Below are 19,824 nucleotides of genomic sequence, written 5' to 3' on the forward strand. Positions count from 1 at the left end.
TAAAGTTCCCTGTGAGGCTGGGGGCAAAGATCACAAGCAGTATCATGCAGCTGTTCATCGACCACAAGGTCTTGGTACATACAGAAATGTAGACACTCAGAAGCTGGTTGCAACACTGTGTACAACTGATGTGCAAAGTGAAACTACATTCAAAAACACAGATACTAACTGGGAGCCTCATCCTTACAAAGACTACACCAAGTACTATCCAGACTGGCACATTCCTCCAGATCCCAGCATAGAGGCATCTGACTACTGGAAGTTTGTACTGGTAAAATACAATGACAGATTTGCTCAAGAATACGAGGCCAAGCTAGCTGATGTTCCAGAGGCCTGGAGGAGAATCACAAAGGAACAAGCACTGAAGGGGTTAAAAGATGCCTTCAACATAAAGTGTACAACGTACAAATGGTTTAAACAAAACCAAATTTTAAACATGCAAGTTTTTTTCTAACAAAAACGAACACTGGAGAGGGGCAAAAGGACACGAGGACTAAACACATGAGAGCTTTCAGCAGATCAGATCAGTCAAATTCAATTAGTTAAATTCAAAATATATCAATACTGTTTTAATGTATATTGTTTTGTTTTTAATGTAAATGACTTTCAAACAGACTGAAGCAGCTGCTGACAGTGAAAACTGTGGCGTCCTTTGGTGAACATGATGAACAAATGATGAGTTGAACAAGTTGCTGAGAAGTTGAAAAGCTGGAAATAGTTGTTAGACTGTTCAACTTTTTCTATAATATTCCTTTTACTTTTTATTTTGTGTTTTTATTTTTTTGGAGATTACAGATGTTTTGTTTTCTTCTCTCATGATTAATGACTGGTGTTCATGATAATGATAAAGAAAATGATGACGGACAACAAAGATCATGTAAAAGAGAGATGATGTTTTATGTTTTTATCTTTATATTTTGGTTTGTGATCATTACAAATGTTTAGTTAGTTTTCTTTTTTCAAGTTTCATTTGCATACATGTAAATACACAATTATGATGCTGATGATGACAATTATAATGTTCTACAAAGACCACATGAAAAAAAGGTCATGATTTATAATATTAGTTTTTTTGTTTTTGTTCTTTTTTTTTTTCTTCTTTGCTCATATTGATATATGATTATGTGAATAGTAACCAGTGTGCAAGATAATGATGATAATGATGATGAAGATGTCAGCATGGTTCATTCAGTGTTTGCAGTTGGCTTTCTAATGGTTACTACCAGTCAATCAATAACAAATATTGATACAACTGACTTTTGGCGCCTTTCTGAAGCTGAACATGAAACAAAGAGGCAGAAAGCACAGAAACAATCACTCAGACTTTTAAATATTTACCTTTTTTTCTTCTTTATTTTATTATTTTAAATATAATGTGATGATGATGATGATGATGATGATGATGAAGGCCTACGTAGTTCAATGGTCATATAATGAGATGCTGTTTTGTAACATGTTTTACTACTTTTTACATTTTTTTAGTTTTATTCTTCAACATTTCTTGCAAAATGTGACATGTTACAATGAAAATAGTTATTAATGTTTTCTTGGAGATTAAAGTAAATAAATTGTCATCAGTTCAAATGTTTGCATGTTGATGCAAATTACTTTTTGATTCATGAACAAATACTGAGACGTCCTTTCATGTGTTGTTAATGTAACTTTTTTCTTTTAGATATTATGTGTTGAACTAGACTAGAAAACAGTTTTGTTATCTTTTAAAAACATTATTTTTTGTATTCTTTTATTTTTGCATTTTACTTTTTAATAAGTACAAAAGTTTTTGTTTTATTCATCTTGTAACACAACTATATACGTAATGACATGAGCTAAAGATGATGATGCTGATGCTGTTGTTGATAATGATGGTGATGATGATGATGATGATGATGGAGAACAAAGCTCATGTGAAACAGATGTATTCTAACATGTCATCACTATTCTTTAATATTTTTACAGTTTCATCTCTAATAGGAACATGTAAAACATTTGATCTTTTGATGTGTGTTTGATAAAAGTCAGTGAATAAGAGTCTTTATGTTGTTGTAACTGACCTTTTAGCTCATGTTTAAATATTGTCTAAACAAGCCAACTGTGGGAATAATGTGGCATCTTCTGCTCTGTTGATCATGTTCAACTTCTGACACAATGAATTAAACAAGATACAAACAAGTTTTGCTTTGTCAATGTTTTTTTCTTCATTTTTACAGGTTGACATAAAGTATAGTTATGTGTATAATGATAAGTGATAGTGATAATATACTGTATGCACAAAGATCATGTGACTAAATATCTTTATCTCCAACGTTTGACACCAAACTACAACTTGAGATTAATATTGACAATTTCAAAATTGATAAGTTCACAAATATTAGGTATAAAGTTTTCTTCTACAAATGTATGACTTTAGTTTTATGTTTTTAAAGCTGTAATCAAAGCTGCTGCACTACTGACAACAATGGTGTCACTCTTTACCAGCTGTCAGTAGCTCCTTTATTTCGATTGTGCATTGCATTATGGGACAACAGTGTCTATCAACAGCAGTTATCAATTATTAATCAACGCTACAGACTCAGAGCATGTTTAGATTCAAATTGTATAAAATTATGACACAATGTTATAAAATATGATTCACAGAGTGGTTTACAGGTATTTGGACGATTATTCTCTATTTTTGGTTTTATCTTCACAGTTTTTGAGATATCTGTCTCTGAGTTTTCTGCCACCATCCCAATACAATGGAGGTGCATTAAAAAGTGACATTTAAAAGACTTCAACAGTATCACGTCTTTCTAAAAACAATGTCCCCACTTACTCTGGACAATCCACAGGACACATTCTCAACAATTCTGAGTGGAAAGACTTTCTACTAAACTAATCTGACATCTTTTTACAGTATTTTCTGTGGATTCTCCACAGTAACAGTCACACTTTCTAGAAAAACACACTGCTGTTGATTTTAATTTAATGTAACTTTTCAGTGCTGTGAGAACCACAAATGAAACTCCATTGAACTGGTGTGGTGACAGACATCTCAAACACTGGACAAATAAAACCAAAACTATCTCCATGACTACACATATCACAAGAGGTTACTCACAAAATGTTTTTCTGCAGTTTTGGGTGAACTGGTCCTTTAACAAATAGAACCACTAGACACCAGTAGATGCTGTTAATTTGGCACTGGAGTAAGTTCTTCATGAAATCTGAAGAGGGTTAAAGTCTATCTGTTGTATGAATTCCCAGTGAAACACTGAATCACAGTTCAAAGAGCAAATATTGAGAACAAGAGAGAAGTAGTGAAGTAGTGATAAGTTCAGTCTTCTACCACTTGAGGACACAAGAGTCAAGTCCACCTTGTGTGGAGTCTACACTCTATTGCAACTTTCTAAATGGAAAATTAAGAGTGTCTGAAATCAGAAACTGTACAGTCTTATTCATATATTAATAACTCCTGTCAGTGTTTGATCCAACAAGATGAAAACATGACAAATAATCTGACGGATTGTGGATTCTATGGTGCTTTTATGTCTGGAGCACTGGACCAAATGAATTTCTCTGTGTGGGATAATAAAGTTGATCTGAATCAGAATCTGAATCACTCACCGACCCTCACAGCCAAGTCTGATCAAAATACATTTTGTAACACTAAACATAAAATATACATATAAAGAAATAAATGACTATAAACTTGATTTATTGTTGACTCGACGTGTGTGTTGAATTTGTCGTCTGATTAAAACAGCAAATATTCAGAATCCTTTATTTTAACTAACTAACTCCAACTGATTAGAGTTTGAATGTGAACAAAGTTAACAGTTAAAACTGAGAGGTGGAGACTTTGATGTAAAGTTCATTTCATTGCTGCACATTTTGCATGTCAGACGCTGCCATCCAGTGGTTCCACTGCAGAACAACATTCACGTTAAACACAGTGACATCTGCTGCTGGGGAGCAGGAAGGCCGTCATCTCTCCTCACTTCTTTCTGTCTTTGTATGTTTTTTGCATCAGAGTTTGCAGAGTTGTTCATCATCAGCACCAACACATATACTCTCTCTCTCCAGCTCTCTCTCTCTTTCTCATGAGATTTAGGATTTGAGGAAGAGAGGTCGACTGTTGTCCCTTAAAAGATTTTCCCACCTTACATTCACACACTCACAGTTGTTTTTTCTACTTTTTTATAAATCAAACACCAGGTAACCAACCTAATGTGTCTCTTTACATGTGATGTCATACTGATTATAGTCAAGTTTTGTCTGTATATTCTCACATTGAATGAACTGACACAACAGATTTCTCTTTATTAGGAACAAGACTGAAAATATTGTTCAGAAGACTTTCATCTGAAATCTGCAGTCAGTCTCTGTGCTTGTGTTCAATGTTTTGCAAAATTTGTGTGTTATTAAAAAAATTAAGGCAATGCATTTCTTCATTATTGCTTTGACAGTTTTGGATCACAGTTGGCAGAAATGCCTCAAATCTCTAAAAACTCTACACATGTCTTTCAAAAATAAGCAACTTCATTTGTGAGATGCTGCCATGACAGTGTTTTTTGTTATCATACATATTGACATGTGCAATACATGCTTATTTTAAAAAAGATAAGTAATTTCATTTCAAATTCTGAAGGTAGCTATAATAAAGGCTGTAAATGCACCTTAAAAATATTGGAAGCTGTCTCCCAATACATTTTTTTTAGACCACAACTTGAAATTGCATACGTAGCATCCATGCGTTTTTTCCTTGTGAAGGTGTCATTTGTAGATCTACTTTTTCTTCTCTAAACATTAAGACCCAAAGTGAGTCACAGTCAGTCTATGTTCAACAAAATTCAAGGCCCTCATTGCAGTCCTACTGCTCCCTCTAATCATAAGGTCACTCCAACATTTCTACAGGTCAAAGGGAACAAAGAGCAAAAAGCAGAGATAATATAAGGTGAATAAAGAGGGATCTCAATATGAGTAAAGCTTTACAATGGCTTACTTTTTTTAGCAATAGGTGGGAGATGTGTGAAAGACTGGGATTTGATGCTAGGACTTGATAATATGGGTGAAGGGATGTAAGACCTTAAAATAGTTGAAAAAACATATAAATGTAAACATAGAAAATGTCTCTATAGTCTCTGTGCTTCAGACAGATCAAGAAAATGTGAGCAGATTCAAATGAATGTTGTACAATCATTGGATGAATCAGGCTGTGGGGAGATGATCTCGACCAATGACATTGTTTGAGTTCTGGGGGCGGGTCCTTCCAACGTAATTCATCCAATGACTGCGCAACATTCAATTGTTTGTATTTACGCGCACTTTGTTCTCTGCCTGAAGCATAGAGACTACGGAGAGAAAATTTCTCTGGATAAAGTAACGCAAGTCATTTCCCAAGACTGTTGATTTGAAGATGATGACTCACATTCAGCTTTCAGTAAAGGTAAGGTTATCATTTTGTTTTTCTCCTTACATGAAGTTTCGTATAAAGAGAGATATAAACTGAACTTGTCATGAGTTGAGCTAACAAGGGCAGCAGAAAGGGAAAGTGAGATAGTAGCATTCAACGCTAGCTACAACTTGACATAACTAAAGCGTTGATGTTGCATAAATGCCAGATTTTAAAATGTATGTGGAGTCAGCAGTGCTAACGTTAGCATTTGCTTTTTGTATGCATTAAGTAACGTTAAGTCTGTGTGGTTTCAGATAACACCGCGTTATGCCAATCCTAATGAAGCTATTAACGTTAGCCTTGAATCAGAATTTCACATCAGTCATAGTAACGTTAAATAAATTACATTTGTCAGTTGACCATTTACATGTTTCAGCTCCTATTCTGTCCTGCAAACATTAAATAAAAGGCTGTGGCAAGTTGTGACCTGAGAAAGACTTTAAGTGACAGCTAGTATGCTAGTGTTAATGAGTTTAGCCAGTTGGCTTGATAAGTTACTAATATTATTTATTAAAGAAACATCAGACCGCCCAGCTGCTCCTATTTACTGCTAGTAAATACATTACCAGTAACCTGCTGTCTACCGACTAAGTTAGTGTTGGTCTGAAGAACACACAATGAAACACAATGCAGTACGATTTACAGTGTGGTAGTGAAATGAGTGTGGTGTGTGTAAAGTGCTGTGTAAGTGCACTCATAAGACTGGTTGTCTGGTGGAAAAACCTGTCTCGGAGCCTGCTGGTCCGGGCTTTGAGGCTGCTATACTGTTTACCAGATGGCAGAAGCTGAAACAATCCATAGTTGAGGTTAGAAATATAGTTGTAATACACTTGGAAAATAATAGAACACCTCAAAATATGTATACCTCGCCTAACTTCCTATTTTTTGCCTATAAATTACATAATGCTAATGTTCTATATAATTTGAGCGAATTCCATAGCACTGTGAATTCATTCAAAGTGACAGCCGTAGCACGTATGCTGCATGGGAAATGGACCTGCTCTTCTGCTGCTCTGTTCGTTTAAGCTTCAAGTCTATTTTTTCCCAACCCTGGGCGTCAGTGAAGCATGGATATACATACTTTGACTGCTTTGTAAATAAATCATATATTCACAATAACGAAATCCATACATAATTATGTTAAACTAATTTTGGCCATCTGCACCAAGATTTCAGTTTCTACTGATAGGCTAGATGATCAGTAATTTAGAGAATTTTCACTGTATTGATGATAGGGATTTAATTACGTTATTTTATATATAATGTGCATATTGGTTGTTTTTTATTTTAAACTGTATATTCTGCATAATTCAATTATTATATTGCAAGTCAAAAACTGAAAATTACTCTCTTGCCTAAAGCTTGTGCAAAATACTGCACCAGAGTTTTAACTGGTTCCAAATGTAGAGACTACGACATCACTCCAAATTAAGCATCCCAACACAGGATACCAGTCAGTTTTACAAATGGTTTTAAGATTTTGTCAATCTCATTTAAAGAACAGCTTGTTCTGGCCCCAACCTTAATTTCAGACAGCCTTAAACCCGTAATGTCCCTGCACTAAAAGAGGCAAAGTTTGATCATGCTCAATCTCTGTTCAAGTGGCAAACTGCACTCCTTAAGAGCGCCAGCCTCATGGCTCCCCTCTGCCGCTGCTGTGAGGGTCGGAGGCAAAGTTGCCATTGTGTGTACATTGCAAAAAATACAGGCAACAACATTGACACCTGTTGGTGTGCAGGTACTTTTAAGAGCATGATACATATTTTCTGCTTTTGTATTCTCAGGACAAGGCTTGCTGAGGCTCATTGCAGAGGATCATAGCCATCATTGGAATTCTGAAAGGAAGTGGGTGGCTTTCAATCTGTCCTATGAACTTGAGGCTTTTTTTAGCATGCAGATTCACTTATTTCCATGGCCAAGGAAAGTTCAATAAATATTTTTCAGAGGTTGGGGACTCAAGTCGCGTGACTTGATGCGAGACGCAAATTTGAGGACTCGCGACTTGGTTGACTAACACTTATAAGACTCGACTTGACTTTGACTTGAGGCAGATGACTCGAAAAGACTTGACAGTTTTTATTTAGCTGAATCACCTGTTTGCATTATTGTAGATATTGAGCACATAAAATAAAAGCTTAAAGCTCTCAAGATACCATTAATGGGTGTTAAAGGAGGGTAATTTGAATGTAATTTTACATAATTTTTCTGTGTTTTACATCCAGAAATCTGTACTTTAATTTACCAAAGATTACTGTATGAAAACAAGAGTCTTCATTTAAATTAGGTAATTTTAAGGTAGTTCTGCAATCTTTTTCATTTTTTGTGCAGATTTATACATTTGTTTAACATTCTAGCAATGTTTTAAAATAAGATTTTCTTTTTATTTTAATATGGTTGGACTGTAAAAATGTAGACAATGTCCAAAGTAAATATCCGTATTTTTAAAATAAATCTCTGTAGAATAACTAAAAGTTTTTTTCTGTTATTTGATGGTAAGTGTTTGGCAACTTTTGCTGCCAGACTTTTTACCATTTTTTTTTTACAGTGTGGCTTTTCAGGTGATGTAACATTAACGCTACAACAATGACTAAACAATGTTTTTAATGTGTTATTTGAAAAAAGTTGAAGAAGAAGAAACTCCATCATCTCCATCATGGACTGTTGGTTGAGACAAAAGAAGACATTTGTGGGTGTCAACTTGGACTTTTTGACATTTTTCATTATTTTCTAACATTTAATTGAAAAAACAACTAAACAATTAATCAAGAAAATAATAAACAGATTAATCAATAATGAAAAAATATGTTAGTTGCAGCCCTAAAATAAACAAATACTTACCAATAAGCTATTTGCAACAGGCTGTAAGTACAAACAACTTGTGTGCTTACAAAATAAACATGTATATACATTTTCAAATATTATATAACATGACTCTGCATGTCAGAGTCTCTCCAGTCAGTCCTGTCTCATCACATTGTTTTATACAGTGTCTATAACAGTGCTGCAAGTTGCATATATTGTGCTGTATTGCACATGCAGTCATTATTCCTCCATATCTCCAATGAAAACATGGAATCTTCTCTTTGACTTTTTAACTATACATCCTGTTAACTTGTTCACTCTTTCAGGTGAGAAAAATACTGCTGTCTACAATTTACACACCTGCTAAAACTAATGCAGCTAATTCAACAGTCCTGCAATAAATCCACCTTTATGACTGTTATAATGTTGAGATTTTGTGTGTTTCAAATATTGTTTTCTTCTCCATTTAGAACAATGAAATAGACAAAAATGTAGAAACCCCTCTAAAGACAATACAAGTCAACATCAGCACTAATGCAGTCTCAACATGACCATAAAGACAAATCATCACCTCTCTAAACAGTTTCAACAAAAACTCAACATTATAACCTTCATCAGAGGTGCAATTACTTTTTTATTTTACCCAGGTCGATGTAATAAACTGGCAACTGATATTTTTAGTAGCACCACCATAAATGAGTCCATGCAGTGGGACACATGCAACACAGACAGAAATAAATGCTGCAGTTTTTTGAGCACCACTTATGCTAAATGTACAGGTGTCATAGGGGAAACTTCCCTATATTTTAAAAATAAAACCAATTCATCATCATCTGACTTAAAAAGATTTTAAAAACACCAGCTGCAAATATGAATTCCACACATGAAACATAAGTAATGTTTAAAAGTAGCTTTTCATTTAAAATCAAAAGCCAACCAATAAATTAGCCAAAAGAAAATGTGTCTATTACTCTTTTTGTTCGAGGTGTAATGTTCACTATAATAGTTGAAATATTCGAATAATACCCACACCTATTTTAACTTACTAACTCCACTGGATTTGATTCTCAGTTGGAGTTTGAATGTGAGCAAGACAAATTAACAGCTAAACCTGAGAAGTGGAAACTTTGATGTAAAGTTCATTTCATTGCTGCACATTTTGCATGTCAGACGCTGCCATCCAGTGGTTCCACTGCAGAACAACATTCATGTTAAGAACAGTGACATCTGCTGCTGGGGAGCAGGAAGGCCGTCACCTCTCCTCACTTCTTTCTGTCTTTGTGTGTGTGTGTGTGTGTGTGTGTGTGTGGGTGTGTGCGCTTGTCTTTTTTTGTTGCTGTGATTCAAGGACAAGCAAAACCAGCTCCACTGAGATATGTGTTCACGCACACACACACACACACACACACACACACACACACAGACATGTTATCTTTCCATCACTTCAGAGGACATTACATTGACTTACATTCATTTCCTGGAGACTTATCCTAACCTTAATCCTAACCACCACATGCCTGACAATAATCTTAACATAACCCTAAACTTACCTTTGCTTTAAACCAAGTCTTCACCCTAAAATGAATGATTTACATTAAAGGGACCTGCTAAATAACTCCGGCCCTTCAATAAACGCAGTGTAATAAAGTGAGCAAGAACCTCTGGGATGTAGTGGAGGAAAAGAAGAAAGTCTCCCAAAAGTGATACTTAAGTGATAATCAGGACAAAGTCCAAGCTGAACTGAGGCGAGTCGACCCAGACTGACAGGTCTGCAGCCTCTGGCCTGAATGTTAATCAGTGTCTGTATCTGTCTGAATAACAACAAGCATTAAAACTGATATTTTAGTGAAAAGGAGTTCTCTGCAGATCTTCCAGCAATATGCAGCAGAATCAGGTGATTCTAAGACCAGGAACAGCAAACTTCAGAGAAATGACTCGAGCACACTGAATGATATTACATTTAATATCACAAACAGATACAGTCTACGGAGCAGACTAATGTTTCCAAACTACTTTTTTGACTGTGATGAAGGCAGTGAAAAAGAAGAAGATAACTAAGCCATTTTTCCAGCTTGCTTTATGTTGTCTTTACTCTCTACAATCACTTCAGGCATCAGAAGCTTGTAGAAGAAAGCACAAGCAACTCATGCTGAGCAATCACAGTCCTTGTGGTATCTCCACACTGTAGCCGCTGGAGGCTCAACCTATAGTTATATTTTAGAAGAGACATGTTAGCTGCAGGAAGCAACAGAGTCAACACATGTAGCCAGCCTTGGAACAGCAGTCAACACATGTAGCCGCCCTTGGTACACCTTAACGCAGAAGTATAAATTAAGCTTAAAATACTAGAACCTCAAATTGTACTTGATTTAATAAACTTTCATTTACCCTTATTTATATGCTTCTCCTGTTGGTTTTCCCAGGCTCTACTCCAGTCTGAAGGTTGGTAGTAATGCACCTCTTGCTTTTTAGTAATGGCTGCAAATAGCAAGGCAGAAGATACTTTTTCTGTGTTGCTACACCAAAAATCTGTGTCCATTTGCACAACAGCAAATGCACGTCCCAAAAGCAGTTGTGTTCTAAGAACTCTTCATACAATCATGAAAATGACATATTGGTGTTTAAAAAAGAAAACTGGAGCAAAAGACTCACTCCAGACAGCATAATGACATATAATCTTTTTTGACACAGTGCATCAAATCATAAGTTCAAACCTGCAGTTAACAAAACTGAAAATGTTCAAAACTTTAGGCAGTTTATTAACTGCTTCATATCTGTCCTGTCATTTACATCAAGTCATAGATTTTTATCCCCATAACACCCAGTGTAACTATCTCCTTGGTCAGACACTTTAGATACTGTAAGCACTTTCTGAGACAAATCTAGACTTGACATGACTACAGTGATGTCATCACAGGCCATCACCCATGAATATCACCTGAAGACTCTTCAGTCTCTCCTGAAACTCTGAAACTGTTTTCCCTGTAAGACCTCACATTCACACACTCACAACACAGCTGCTTTACATTGTTTTGTCTCTTTAAATGTAACTTCATAGCAATTATAGACTCAAACGTTTTGTACCTCTGTATATTCTCACACAGTGAATGAACTGATGCAACAGATTTATCTTCATTAGGAACAAGTTCGAAGTCTCTGCTTGTGTCAAATGTTTACAAAATATGTTTTTTATGTGATAGTTGCATGAAAAGAGACAAATGTGTTAAAATAACCTTAAAACATAAAAAAATAAGCAAATGCCTATGGAGTTATCACTGCATGACTGCATTAATAGTCTTAGAACACAGTTGGCAGAAGTCCAAAAATAAGTAAGTGGCAACTGAAAAAAAAACTAAACAAAACTTTGTCATTTACACCTGCTGTAAAATGTGTTGCACATGGTAATTGTTTTGCCAAGGGATTGGCCAAGACACAACATGAGAAAGTCCCATGTGCCAAGCAGCCATGGAGATAGATACTGAATATTGTGATGATTCAATTTATTTACAATATGAGATGAAAAATACATGGAGCTTGATTTAACTTCAGGTTGGACAAAGGCCAGCAAAACAACCCTTACTAGGAAGTTGTAAATATAACCTAATGGAATTAAAGAAATGATAATAAGCTTCATCAGTGGCCTGATGGAGGGCAGTAAACCAGGCTCTGTGTAGTCAGATCACTGAAAAGGTGGGAAAAATATTGTAAGAAAAAATTGTTGTGCAACCAAAAAACAAAAAGCATTTCCTGTCACATCTCTACTGCACCTTCAAATGGAGGCAAAAAATATGTACACAAACAACCTTTTCACATTGTATAGTGATTAGATTCACTGTTGATATAACAATATTGATTAGTTCAGCTTTAAACATATAATTAATCAATTAGTAATTAGTAAATTATCTGTGCAGAGCAAGATTTAAAAATAGAGAAAATTTCACTCGACGGCTAACATGCTGGAACTGAGGAAAGCCTCAAATATCTTTCTACAGTTGACTTCCAGGTGAGCTTCTCTGAAAACATATTTTTAAAAAGTGCTCATAGTGATTTATTTTGTCAGAGGACTCAGCAGCATCGTTGTTTGTCAGTAAATGTTATAACTAGTGTACAAAACTCTTGTTAAGGGTGTTTTAACATTTCATTTTCCTTTCTGGTAAAGTCAGTTCAATTGTAGGTCCAAGAATATCCAGGATTGTTTTAATGGCCAGCAGAATAGTTGGTAAACCCCAAAAGTCCTTGATTCAACTCCTCATGGAAAAGACAAGGAAGAAAACAAGGAATATCCTGGCAGAGAACTCACTGCTTGCCATTATTGATTACTTGTAATTTCACTACAGTTTAATGTAGGACATGTACTGTAGTTATCTACCCCAACTGGTGAAGTGAGCCACCTTTGTGACATAATTAAACTGTTATACATAATTACACTGTTGAGTCTTAAACATAAAACCAGACAAACCTGCTTGTCACAAAAACATCCAAAACACTGTTGTCTACCTTCACATTCCAGTGTGTGGGTGGTTCTTTTCAACAACATGTAAAAATATTTCATATCAATCAATCTGTCAGTACACTGAGAAGCATTCCTGTCAACTACAAGGAAGTGAAGAAGAAATGCTTCAGTGATTTCTGATAAATTAATTGTTTACAGGAAAACAGAGTAGCAGTGATTAATCATGGCTGCTTGTGAATTTTTCCACACTTATAGGCCTATAGTGGGATAGACAAACCCCCAGGTTCTCAACATAACTTATATTGCTGATGACATTTATTATGATTAGATGATAATATATGGCTCTTTGGTGTTTTGAAAACTATTACCCACATACTTTGTTAATCTTAATCTTATCTTTTAGACACTTGGATTTTACCTTCATAACCAAATAAACCTGCATGTATTGTCAATGAGAGGCGGTATATAGATGCCAGATAATAATATTAACAATCTAGAATTCTATCATCACATTATATGGTTGGAAGAGTTGAGTACACCCCACATCGGTATTTACTGATTACAAAAGCAAATCAAGATAAGACAAAAGATCAACAGAAACCTGTTGTTCAGGTGTATAAAATGCTTTCGATTTCTATATTAAGTATAAATACAGAAGCAGATGCAGACAGTCTCAGAGTCTCCTGCAGCCTGATAACAAGTAAGTTACAGTGAACCTTAGTATGCTGAAACCATTTCACTCTTCTGTATTGGACTTAAAATGTGGCATAAAGTTTTTGAAATTTAATTTGAAGCTACACACAAATGTATCCAGTTAATGATAGAATGTGTAGTTGTGACTGACTAAGTATTTATATTTTTGAATGAAACTGGTTCTATCAAACATAAGAGATGATATTGTGTCTCTAGGTTTTGATGTGCGGGGGAATGAAGAGAAAAGACGACAATAATGGACCCAAATAAACAAGAGACTACAGGTACGCTTCCACTCACATTACCTACATTTCAGGTTGTACGTTTGGCCCTTTGTTTTTGTGCTGCTGCTCTCGTGCTCTCTCTACCTCTCTCTTTCTCTCACCAACACACACACACAGACCTCAAAGTTAACAGTTCGCATATAATCAGTGACAGTGAGGTCTGTGGACACCATTTCTGGAAAACTAGTGATGCACCTGTGAGCACCACATACAAAACTCGATTCTCCTGCATTGTATTGGCATGAATAAAATGAGATGAGATATGGATGAGACATTGTTTAACCCTTTAAAGACAAGAGGATTACATTCAGTTTCTCCTGCTGTCATGACCCAGCTCTTAGGCCATGACAAATGAAGAGAAATACACGTTTGTACTGAAAAATGGATCTTTTACATTTATGTTTTAGAAACTGCATCAAAATATATTAATCAAATGTATGAAATAGTAAGTCAGTATATCAGTGGTGTTGGTGAGTGGATGTGTGAATGTGTAATGTTGTGTGGTGTAAACTAAAGAGAAGTGAAACAAAAGAAAAGAAAAGATGTGGTGCAGGGGGAGAGCCAGTGATGAGGTGAGAGGGAAAGGAATGAGGATGACTGATCCTAAATGCATTCTGGATGGAGAGGTGCCAGCAGCACCCAGTTGCATTAATATAGTCTCTGCCTACTTGGACCTGAAGAGAGATAAAACACACACACAGCACACAAGACACAAACCTGAGGGTCATAGCAAAGTCAGAGAGCTGTTACACTGCATACTAGGTCTGTGTGATGTAGCTTCAGTCAACATTGAGGTATTTAATACAAATCATTTTTTCTGAAATTAATATCAAAATATGGCAATTCTATGCAAAATCACATAATGTAATTAAATTCATGTTGATATAATGTAATAAACTGCTAATTAACACACTTTTCCATGGTAAATGTTTGTTTGGTGGCTCATTCAACAAGCTAAACTGCAGGACAAGATGTGTGTTCATGATTGTAAGCTAGATAAGAGGAGATTTTAGCAGGAAAGTTAATTTGGGTTGTTGTTCAGAGTCTGTTGCTCTTGTGTCGTGTAGCAAGATGCTATCAGGCTCAGTGATAAAAACACGGGGTAGAGAATAAAAAAGACAGAAAGACAGACAGACAGACAGAATGATTTTCTGAAGAACAATAATTTTCCATTAAACTGCGTCAGGCCACTGCAGCTGATTTTCTATACAAATTAGTATAAAATCTGAGGAGCAAAGCACAAATGTCTGTTTTATAAGTGTCTAGTAAACAAGACACTTATAAAAACAGAAAGCATAATAAAAGATCACAAAAGACTTAACATTGCAGACAATAGAACAATTGCAGAAAACAGGTTTTGTTTGGTGCAACATTACGTGTTCAGTAATGTCATATTTTCTGCAATATGGTGTCTTCTGTAAGGTTGTGTTGTTTGCAGTGTTATCATTTCTGCTATGCTGTTTTCTTCCCAGCAAAGTTATATTTTCTGTAATGCTTTGTGTTCTCCAATGTTATACTTTCTGCACCTCAGGACTACTGTATAGGATTTAAAGCCAATTTTCCACTAACTAATCACAAGGCAGAACCATATGGAATCAGGTTCTTTATAAATGGATTTATGACACTGAAAACACATTTTCTAGTTCACCTCTAGTGGTATGTAGCCATAAAAACAAATAAAATAGTTCACTTTCTGTCTGTGGAGGTTTTGAAATATACATCCCTTAAATTTTTGCATGAAAAGACATGTAATGAGGTAGGTAATGTGGGAAACCGATACATCGACCATACCTTTGCTACCTTTGCACAAATATAAACTCTCAAGTTATAGTTTAAGATATCTTCAATTAGGAGATTATGCACGAAAACACTTAACAGCTTTTGAGACTGACACAAGTTTAGTTACAAACAATTATCTTAAAAAAACACCTACTTGCAAAAAACTTCTATCTGTATGATCTCCTGCTGACATACCATATTTTCTCTATTAGTGGCCGGGGCCTTTATTTACCTCAACTGCAGAGGGTACCAGGCCTTTATTGGAAGCAGGCTTATATTAGAGAGAAGCCTTTATTCCTAATTCCCTCTGTTTGATAAGTATATTTGCTCATATTTTAGTATGAAGCCTCCCTGTTTTCTGATCTGCTTCTGTTTTCTCTGTTAAATTTTTGTTACTGCATTACGCTATTAATAAAATTAAAAGCCTTCATTTCCTGACTTTTATTGTGAAACATTACACAAACATTTAAATATAACTTGTGTGAAGTATGACCGGTCAAGTATCGGAGGGGAAATATGGCCAGTGTCAGTTAAAAACTAAACAAATCTGAGGTAACTTTATGCTGGATATAAAAATTAATAGCCAGTTAACAGCACAGTCAAATATCAAATATCAATCAGCTGTCTCTCTAACGTTAGCTCCAAGCTAACTTTCTTCCTCCCACCTCCAGCTAGCCGTGCTCTCCTCTTATCAGTTAATAGCAGCTCACGCTTCTGTTTTTTCCAGTATCTGAGTCTTTTCGGGTCAGTGTCAAAATGTCTTGCACCTTTCACTTCTTAATTTTCCTCCACTTATTGCAAAACTCTCTTTGAATTTGATGTCAAACTTCCGTCAGGTGGGTGCCATGTTTGCTCTCTACAGTGTTGTGGCATTGGTGTTATGGAAAATTTTGTCACTGACACTTGCACAGGTCCTTGATGATACTTCAAATATAGCTACCGCCATCTTGTACATTGCTACAAACCACAGTCACATTATAACAGGCACCAAGAGGAGCAGGGCGGACATTTCTTTACATCTGATAACGTTAAAAGTAAAGTTAGGCTTTGCTGTCAGTTTCCCATCTCATTTTGAAAAAAGACGAGAGAAAAAGAGGGAGAGGGGGCTAGAGAGTGAATGAAGAGATGGAGCTGGTAAGAAAGCAGTGAATCAGATCAAAAAAAATTTTTTTTAATTGTTTCAGCGGTTACTTTCTAGAGCACAAATAAACACACCACACCCCCGCACACCACTGTACAACCCCGCAGCGGTGCGCAGCAACACCTGATTAAGTCTGAATACAGCCTCAATCCATCCTTGTTTTTTCCCTCCCCGGCTTGTATTTGAGGCCGGCCTTTATTTGTTTGTGTCGACCACACCCCCTTCTTTTAATTGAATACCGGCCACTATTAGAGAAAATACGGTAGGTTTCCCTTTTCCAGACAGCTTTGGACTGAAATGGGAAGAATTTGGTGCCACTGTTCCTCATGATATATGAGAGGGATGCACACAGTCTCAAACAATGCTAGTCAAATTAATTTCAAGATACTACACAGACTCCACTTTTCTGAAATAAAATTAGACAAAACCTGTCAAGTTGTGTCTCTGGATGATACTAGCTTGCTGAGGCAACCTTAAGCTAAAGTGTTTTCATTTGCTCTAAAATTCAACTCTTTTTGGTCTGACATTTTGATGATGTGTTCATGATCTCTAAAGCCATCACTTCTAATCTAGCACCAGATCCTTTACTTATCATCTGTTGCTCATCTGAATCAACAATGAATCTGATTTGAATCTGAAAAAAGATTTTCTGAAAATCTTTCTCTCTTATTCCCTCATTAAAAAAAAGGATGACTTAATCAATACTTTACATTTAGGAAAAATGATTTGCTTTCAGAAACTAACTCTCTCAATTTGATTTTGAATTTGGCAGCCCCTTAGGTGTACCTTGCAGCTTAAAATTAGAAGACAAACTATATTTTTTCATCTAAACATTTCACAGAATCACACAAACGTGCAAGAATGTGATTGAGTGAAAATACACAGAGAACTTTATCGAGTTATGGTGACTGGGTTGGATTATCTAGACATTATGTTGACTTTTCTTTTGAAATTCTGTAATAAAACCTTAGTGGGTGTGATGTCCAGCAGGCACAAAAAGTGTTTCTGAAGAAATTTTATCCCAACAAGCTCACTCTTAGGTCTCTCTTCAGCAAAACAGCATTTCTGATGAACTTGTTGAGTCAATGGAGAAAATACCATGGTGCTTTTTCAACTATTTCAAATCAGTGGAGAATGCAGAAACTGTGCACAATTATCAAACAATAATGAAGATGAGATTAATGATGATGATGAGGATGAGAACAATTATCTGGTTAACTCTGATCTGTTCACTACAGATGACTCTGCAGATAACAAGGTTAACCCTTTCTGTCTGTCGCACTCTTTCTTTGTGCTGACAGCTTCTTGCAACAGGAAATGGCCCTCAAGATGTCAATGTGCCAGTTTTCTGTCCCACTGCTGTTGCCTCATGATGATAACAGTCAGTGTTCCCTGATGCTGTGGGCTCTGAGATAAATTTGTTTTTCTTGTGTTCACTTGTCATTCACAGCTAGATAAGTCCTCTCTCGATCCCTTACTCTGGAAATTAGCAAGCATTAAATAATTATGATCAAAACATACAATCAAAGTTAATACGAGCAGCTGGTAAAATAAACAAGTGACAATATACATTGATTGCTGTGAATATAAAGAAATTCTACAAACTTTAATTTTGCAATTGAATTTATGTTAACAATTTAGATGTGATGATAAAGCCTTCAAAAGTTCCTGAAATATTTGGTTTAGGTACCTTGAAACTGCTTGAAAAGTGCTTGAATTGTAATCTCAAAAAGCAATATACAATCCAAATGACTGAAGTGTATTAAGTTACCTTTTAACAATCTCTTAAGTTCTTGTTATCAAAGCCTGATCAGCTTGAGCACAGCTTTACAATATGCTCCTTCGTCTCTCTGCAGAACCAGCATGAGGTGGCAGTCATTCCACTAACATGGAGAAGTACGAAAAGGTGATGAAAATTGGGAAAGGTGGATCCGGAAAGGCCATCCTTGTCAAATCCAAAGAGGATGGACACCAATATGTCATCAAGGAGATTGACATATCTGGAGTAAGAACCCTTTGCATAATATTCCACAGTATCAGTGTTGATTTGAGCTCCTCTTTACTATGTTGCTCTTTCACATTATCTGTCCCTCTCACTTTGACAGATGTCAAGTGAAGAGAGGCAGGAGTCTCAAAAAGAGGTTGAAGTCCTTGCAGACGTGAGTCATCCCAACATTGTCCAGTATAAAGAGTCTTTTGAAGGTATAAATGATTCAAGATCTCAGCTGTAACCTCAAAGAATCACAGAGTTCATCTACTGCAATAATATCCTGATGCATACACGTGTTTTCATGCATGTTCCTTATGCTGTATAAAAATCTTTTTAGAGGAGGACTGTCTGTGTATTGTGATGGACTACTGTGAGGGAGGAGACCTCTTAAAGAAGATCAAATCTCAGAAAGGAGAACTTTTCCCAGAAAAACAAGTAAGCTACTAACTCTTCAAGACAATCATGAATGTTGAGGATAAACCTGATAATCTTTAGGGTGAAACTGTTCAACATGTGGATAGAATTCATCATATAACACTCACTATTCCACTTCACTGTATATGTGTTTAACATGTATTTAGTCTCTTTTTAATGTTTTTATAATATATTTTTGGCTTTTTCTGTCATTAGAATTACAAATGATGTATATAGTGAAAGTTGATACTCTTAAGTGTATCTTTACGTTCCTCTGCCTTTCTTAGATCCTGGACTGGTTTGTGCAGATTTGTCTGGCACTAAAGCGCATCCACGATAGAAAAATCCTCCACAGGGACATTAAACCACAGGTATTGCTTCATGCACCACATGATCTTGCCTCAGTGATGATGCATTTTTATTTGTATTGTATAAACTCATGATAATGACATTACATGTCTTTTCATGATGTCTGCATAGAACATATTTTTGACAAAAGATGAGACTGTACAGCTCGGGGACTTTGGAGTTTCAAGGGTGCTGAACAGGTTTGTAAAATGTCACCTAAATTAATCTGTAGATCTCTATAAAGCCAAGATTAAAATGGAAATATAAAGCATAATACAGTCTGCTTTCTATTCTCTTCTTATTTCCAGCACTAAAGAACTGGCAACAACATTCATAGGAACACTACTTTACCTTTCACCAGAGATCTATGAAAACAAACCATATGACAACAAAAGGTACTAACTTGATGCACCATGTTGTGTTTGTCTCATTTGTGGTGTAAATTATCATTTAATAGTAATCCAGTAGACAAGTTCTCTCCCC

At 35.8% G+C, this 19,824-nt stretch overlaps 1 protein-coding gene across 2 annotated transcripts in view; it reads left to right on the plus strand.

Moving 5' to 3' along the window:
• Positions 1-12,170: 12,170 nt before the first annotated feature.
• Positions 12,171-19,824, plus strand: part of LOC137186146 (interferon-induced very large GTPase 1-like) — a 130,700-nt gene continuing 123,046 nt past the window's right edge. Inside the window, exons 1-3 of one of the 2 annotated variants that reach the window (XM_067594953.1) lie at positions 12,171-13,392; positions 13,602-13,669; positions 18,446-18,594. In XM_067594953.1, coding sequence (XP_067451054.1) covers positions 18,478-18,594 — 117 coding nt within the window. In that variant the 5' untranslated portion in view covers positions 12,171-13,392; positions 13,602-13,669; positions 18,446-18,477. Of the gene's footprint in view, positions 13,670-18,445; positions 18,595-19,824 lie in introns of both variants that reach the window. The other variant, XM_067594870.1, reaches the window with a different exon arrangement.

The sequence above is a fragment of the Thunnus thynnus genome, chromosome 1, assembly GCF_963924715.1.
Source record: "Thunnus thynnus chromosome 1, fThuThy2.1, whole genome shotgun sequence".
Lineage (NCBI taxonomy): Eukaryota > Metazoa > Chordata > Actinopteri > Scombriformes > Scombridae > Thunnus > Thunnus thynnus.